This window comes from Pagrus major, chromosome 17 (genome assembly GCF_040436345.1).
Source record: "Pagrus major chromosome 17, Pma_NU_1.0".
In the NCBI taxonomy this organism is placed as follows: Eukaryota; Metazoa; Chordata; class Actinopteri; order Spariformes; family Sparidae; genus Pagrus; species Pagrus major.
The window spans coordinates 11,233,717-11,240,653 of NC_133231.1; the positions used below are offsets into that span (position 1 = coordinate 11,233,717).

The window sequence follows — 6,937 nt, forward strand, 5'->3', positions numbered from 1 at the left end:
GTGTGTCGTGGGAGGCTCCGAGGGGAGGGCGATACGAGCTCGGAGGGGAGGGATTAAGGAGCACAGAGGGGAGTGGTGTGTGTGTTGGGGGGATGATTTTTTCAAATCTTTCTCAGAACGTAGACCATAGCTTTAATTACTGCCCTTTCCATAGTAGGCCTCTGCATTTGCCTCCATCTCTGCGCAGTTTATATAGCTAGTTTCCCAGCACCAGACACACACTCACACAGTCATTTACTCTCTGTTTCTACGCACAAGCACACAGCTCAGATAATGTTTGACCAAAATAGGGCTTGAGTACACCAAAACAGACACAATTCAACCTTACATGACCAAACCAAGTAGTTCCAGTCAACCAATGCACTATAATGCACTATATACATACACAGCCTCACTAAGCTACATGGGGATGAAAGTTGATCTGAGGACTTAAATGTCTGGATTAATGTAATGTTTTCAAATTCCCAGCAAAGACTTGCATGCATGCATGCTCACGCCTCAGACTGGCTTCTGTGTGAGCTGAACCAATTAACCTTATCCTCAGCATGGTTTAAATCAGGTAAATAGCATGAAAACTAGAATAAAATAGAATAGATCAGCACTCTTACCTTCTCTGCATCTTGTTCGAACAGACGCAGTTGGAAACATTGGTCCAACTTCAGCTTCCTCATGTGCCACAGCTGCTGCAGATTTTGGCGAGTCCCATGCAGCTTATCCAACAAACCCGTCACTTTAGCTACTAGGTTGTGTGCGTCCGCATGCGTATGGAACCCGTGATGATGGTCGTTGGAATCTCCACTAGCTCCACCAGAGCGGTTTCCATACCCACTTTCACCACTACTTCCACCTCCTGCTGTTTGTGACTGTAGCCTTTGTAGCAGCCTGCGTCCCTGCGTATCCAGCTCTTCCACAGATGCCTTAGTGGCTCTTTTCTTAAGCGCTGCATGTTCTTCCATGAGTCTCCGAGCCCCCTCCAGGTCCCGTGGGAGATCACGCTGGGACAAGGTGTCCTGGAGCTCCTCGAGGCGTGCCAGTGCCCGCGCTGCATCGCTGGCAAAAGTCTCAAAGGACAGCCGCACCTGAAGTGAAAGTAAAAAGTGACCTGCATTTTCCAAAATGAAGATACTACTAAATATAAGCTTATTGAGAATTGCTAAAAGACAAGACTTGCTGAAAGGTGCAAAGTAGTTTTCTTAATTAAACACAAAAAAGGGTTTAAGCCAAAGGCTGATGTTTTTCTGTATGACTTTCGAAGAGCAGAAGAAAAAAGGACATAATGAGAAAGCATCCAAACCTCAATCCAGTCATCATGGTTGTACTCTAAGCTGCCCTCAAAGTCAGCTGTCAGCTGGGATGGGTCCACAATCTTGGATAAACCCTCTAACGAGACCATCACCGTCTGGTGCAGGAGGGTGGAGGGTGTATGTGGGACAAATGAAGTCAGAAGTGAAAACAAAGAGATAGATGAGGTGGAAGAGAGGTGAATTCAGGAAAAGAAAAAAGTGAAAATAGTGAAAAACATTGAAAATAGACAAACAGAGGATAAGAGGGAGACTGACTTATCAACACAGTCGTCATCTCATCCATGTTCCAAACTAATCAAATGTGAACTTGGCAAAATATTTCCTACTGTTAAACCTGGATCATGCAAAGAATGTGCAGAGTCAGTGGCCCCACTCGTCTACTGTTTACATAGGTGGGGCGACCAAAAAGAAAAGAAAAAGATTCCAGACATTTTAAACAGCAGTCATGTTATCATTAATAAGATGCAAACACACAGATATAAACTCTTAGGAAGTAAAAACAGTTCAAGCGAAACACAGATATGGGGGTGGAGTCTCTCTCATATAGCTGCAATAATAACTGCAGTTTTAGCTTCTCTTTAACTGCGAGCAAAGATCTTCTTGCACTGCTGGATGATGAGCAGCATTTATGAAAACTCAACAGTTCTTGATGAAGAAGATGAGAACACATCTCAATCACTTCCCTTGACCAGAACCAGCCAGAGACTCAAACCAGTGACCTCCTGTTTATCATTGTGTACTACTCACGTGCAGTACATGATTGACATCATACAAAAACGACAAGTGACTTGTCCAAACCAAACTCACTATTGTTGGGATAAAATGCTTCGACATGTCCTATATATCCTGTTTCCATAGTAACTGGGTCAGGACTAAATATACCAGCACTACATGCCCACACGGGACAGAACAGTGCCACTGTCACCGAGCAGCAGTCCAATTAGAAATGATAAATTAAGACCGATGGCTAAGCTAAACTAACGAGGACTCTTATAGTTTATAACAAATTTTTAATTTTTCAAATATACTGGTGTAATAAGCACTACCAACATCTCCATCTCTTGTTGAAAACAATAAAACAATTATAAGCCTGTATACTCAATAGAGACTACACCACTAATGTGTAGCATTAACAACTAAATCCAAGCTAAATTTTTTTTTAAAAATCAAAGTTTTGTGTAGTAGTAGTTCAAGTATTAAGAGTGTCACCCACCTCAAATTCAAACTTGGAGCTGCCAAAGTTGGTCCTCTGTTTCTGCCAGAAGTTGTCTGGCTTGATGATGAGGGCGACGTGGATACAAGATGGGAAAGACTCCTGGAGGATCTTCAGCAGAGGCTTGATGCTGTCCCACTTAGAACCACGCATGTCCACAATGACTGTGAAGCCATGTCTGGCCACCTCCTCGCTGCAGAAAGCATGAACAAAGAGGTTAGATCCTAAGAAGAAGAACAAATTGAATTACTTTTATATGATTTTATAATGCTCACATTAAACCTTTAGAGCATCTGAGGAGAGAGATATGATTGATTTAAGAATGAACAAACCTGAATGAGCTGAAAGAAAAAATGTCAAACTATTGAGTCACATTATTGTCACTGCCCAAGTAACAGAAATAGAGACACTATGAAGCCAAAAAACGGAAATGACTCATTGTAATTTTTACAAAGGGTTGATGCCAATAAGATTTAAAGTGAAAAGGTCCCATGTAAATCTCCAGAGCATCTGGGGAGGAAAAAAAATAGTTAAAATACAAGCGTTGAAATTTCCACTGCTGCTTACCAGGAGTCCTGCTGCTGTATAAGTCCATAAAAGGCTGTTTCTCGGTGTGAAAGGCTTTAATCTGAATGTGACTAGCTAAGAGACAGAAACAGACGCAGGCCCTCCTGCTCTAACTCACTCTGACCTCACTCTCTGAAAACAGATCGGCAGCCAAATGGGTAGAGAAAAAGAGTGTAGAGGAGGGAGAGGAGAGAGAGAGGGAGCGAGGGGGAGGGGGAACAGATATAACAGAAAAAGAGGGAATGACAGAAGAAATATTTAGATGAGAGAAAGAGAAATCAAGCTGGGGAGAAAAGGAATCTGACCTCGTTCTGAGACTGGCTGGCCACCTCGGATGGATCTTTTCTCCCCTCTATTTTTACATCATAACACAGTTCCCTAAGAATTGAGCCTTTTGGAGGCCTGTAAGTCTTTGTGCACCAACTGCAACTAGTACGTCTACTTGTCTTTTGCTGCTACAACACACAATATTTTCAAAATCAAAGCACAAAAAAACATATAAACACACACATATATATATTTACACACACACACACACATAAAAAAATACATTGTTCACATTAATTATCCAACTTAGTCTGCACTCCAAACTGAACCAACTAATGTAATGTTAAAATAGAAGACAAAAGCAGAGACAATAAAGAACAAAAGATCACAGTCCTGATAACCCCGCAGTTTATCATGTGATTTAAGCCCTTTTTTAGCTTTAATGCACCTCTGAAAAGACATGAAAATATTTAGTTGCAGGTGTCATCGTCTGGTTAATAGTTTGTTCATGGACTTAAACACAGACTTGCAAACTATCTACTATAAGAAAATTGGTATCATACTGACAACTGCTGACTGAAATACGCTCAGATGTCAAGTATTCTTTTTTTTATTTGCTTCGGGACATCCCAGAATGCTTTCAAGGAGCCCTTAAGAAATCTGGACCCAGTTTTTCCAGAAACTGATCTGGATCACCTCTTGCCTCGAGACAAAATTCTACTGAGAAAAAGACTTAAAGCAGTAGACCTGCAAAGCACTGGAAATCGCAACACAGGGGAGATCAGAAGCAGCAGAACTGAGGAGTGCAAGCTTCCCTCCGAGCTAATCACAAGCGACTCCAAACAGAACAGCCTGGAGCTAAGTGTTAAATGTGAAGGAAAGGTGCTTCTCAACTTGCACATCAGCCGGCACAAAACTACAGAGTAAGTGCAGCTCTGCAAGGACATCCTGTGGCTACATGCCTCCTGCAGCAGTTTATAGACTTGAGTCCAAATGATAAAACAGTGCAAACAGGGAAACAGGAAAGAAAAGCGAACTGCCATGACACTTTGTTTAATGAGAACTGACCCACTCTAACTAGACAGTATCAATAGTAGAGTGAGAGAAGCGAGAGTTACTAAAAAGTGGCAACCTACATAAGGAGTAGCAGCTTTTTCTCGCCAGTGAGGAGGAAATGAGAGGGGGGTAAAGGAGGAAGGGGGGTTGAAACATCACAGAGAATCTAAAACAAAACCATCCCAGCTCTTCGTAGCCTCAGGTTATCCTTCAGCATTTTAAATCCAAGCAAGGTGGGAAAGTCACTGACACAAAGAAAGTGATAAGATGTGTGTGAGTGTGACTGCATTAGAGGCTGAGAGGATGAGTCTGTTTCAAATCAACCCAGCATTTAGAGCAGGGTCTATAAGTCAGTGCATGTATGAGATTGTGTGCATGTTCACAAGCCTGAATCTTCCACTAAACACTGTATATGTGTGCTTGTAAGCACATTTCCTACCTGGGGATAGTAGCCAGGTAGGCTATGAGCCTGCGCAGGTCTTCGGGTCGTATTCTGTCATGGTTGCTTCGTGCTGGAAAGGTGAGAACAGGACCTCCACGTCTGTCTCTGCCACCTTTAGGTAGAAACAAGACAAAAAAATGTTTAAATAAGAGCTACTTCCCATGATGATAATGCTCATATAATGCACATGGCTTCAGCAAAGCTTACCTAACAGACTACACCAAACATACACCCTAAGATTTAGAGTTAGTGCTGCAGTTCTCTGCGATGACAGCAGCTATCTCTTATGGGTACCCTCTTTGAAGATCTCTGCAGTTAGTCATAACTATACTGAGTCAAACTGAAGAGTCAGAGCTCAAATTAGAGTCATGATGACAAGACTAATAGCTTTCAGTCAGACACTGCAGAAACAAACAACACTATTAAAGAAGAGCGAAAAACACTCTCAAACTCACTTATGGCAATGCCCATGCAGTTAACACTAATGGGGTAAAGGTCAGTCAGCACACGACGAGTTAGAAACAGGTCAGAGGAATAAGTGAGTGCACTTAAATAACCCGACAAGTAGATATCAAGAGGGAGAAGCTTGAATTTTGAAGAGGCACTATGTAGTTTTCGAAAATAAATTCAAACTCAGATTTTTAATATTTACATATAAATGAGGTAATAATAAAAAATGACAAATATTTCGTTTTTCCATAACTGAATAAACAAGCTGTTCTCAGAGGAAAATAAGGGCACTGTTTGAAGCTAGAAAGGTGGCAGGGTTTGCCAAATGTAAATAAAGTAAAACAGTGAAATTGTGTTGGACTTTAAGGTCAGTTTGTTTTTTCGGTTTACTCAGTCATGAAAACAAAGAGAGTTTGTTTATTTAGTTTGTTTATGCATAAAAAATCAGTCTTTGAAGATCTTTCTCTTCTGATTAAAATTTCTTCCCCAAAGCTACACAGTGCATCTTTAAGGGACATATAGTATCCGTTTGAAATGAGTGGCAATGAGTAGACATCTTTGGAGGAGGTAACTATGATATCTTTCAACACAAGAGGCACAAAGCCTTGAAACGGTGTTGATTTTATGCATGTTTATGATTTTAAGTAAGAGTATGACTTCAGAACTCTCAAAAGTACTTAAATTAAACGCTAAAAATGTCATGTATGCTGAGAGTAAAGGTGTCTTTCTGACAAGCAGACACTCACTGTATGAGACTGAATTCTTCATTTTTGTCTTTGATGACTCCACCTTACTTCATGCATTTGTCTATTGCGTCAGCATACAAACACAATACATGAATGACAAACCCCCTCCATGCAAGGTCTCTTCAGCAATAGCTCGACTTCAAACAAGGACAGAGTTTGAAATTTTTAGGGGGTTAGCGGAGATGAAGGCCAATACCAGCTTGTTCAAAAATGTAAACCTACAAAAACACCATTTCTGAAATAGATTTCTTTATTTGAAACGAGACATTTTAGAATGTTTTTTGGAAAGACTGGTTGAGGGCAACTAAGGAAACGTACAAGTCTAGTTTGGTTGTGACTCCTCTTCATTGAAAATGAATGAATGAATGGCAGTTCTTATAGTTTTATGAAGTTACAATATCCGATAATATCAGAGATATATACTGTAACTATATACATCTGACCTGAGAGGAAGGCGACCTTCTCCTTGAGGATTGGAAGCACATCAATGGCCTTCATATCCTCATTGCGATGAAACCCTGAAACACAGAGAAAAGTAGAGAGGTCAGCAGGAAAACACTGAAACGGCGACTGACACCAATCTTTATGTTTTTTTGTATTCAATTTCACACCAATGTGGCCAGGTGACATGTGCTTGTCATTGCTTGTTTTAACCTGGATGACTTCATTCAAGTCATTTAAACATATCCACTTCCTTTGATATATTGTTTAAAAGGCAACACTGTTATACAATAAGCATGGACCTTCGGCAATAACACAACTGTTCAGATGCTTTTCATAAAACCTCCACGTACAGTTAGTGAATTTCAGGATAGCTACTGCATTATAAACATTGCAATACTGAGCCGTATCATTTGATCAGTTTGGATCAGGATAATAAGTTACATTGGCC

At 40.7% G+C, this 6,937-nt stretch overlaps 1 protein-coding gene across 1 annotated transcript in view; it reads right to left on the minus strand.

Annotated features, from left to right (window-relative positions):
• The window catches only part of triob (trio Rho guanine nucleotide exchange factor b), a 70,127-nt gene extending 63,569 nt beyond the window's left edge, over nucleotides 1-6,558 (minus strand). Inside the window, exons 1-6 of the mRNA XM_073485436.1 lie at nucleotides 6,489-6,558; nucleotides 4,847-4,961; nucleotides 2,518-2,710; nucleotides 1,295-1,399; nucleotides 839-1,079; nucleotides 609-802 (exon numbers count right to left, since the gene is read on the minus strand). Coding sequence (XP_073341537.1) covers nucleotides 609-802; nucleotides 839-1,079; nucleotides 1,295-1,399; nucleotides 2,518-2,710; nucleotides 4,847-4,961; nucleotides 6,489-6,543 — 903 coding nt within the window. The 5' untranslated portion in view covers nucleotides 6,544-6,558. The remainder of the gene's footprint in view (nucleotides 1-608; nucleotides 803-838; nucleotides 1,080-1,294; nucleotides 1,400-2,517; nucleotides 2,711-4,846; nucleotides 4,962-6,488) is intronic.
• Nucleotides 6,559-6,937: the final 379 nt, after the last annotated feature.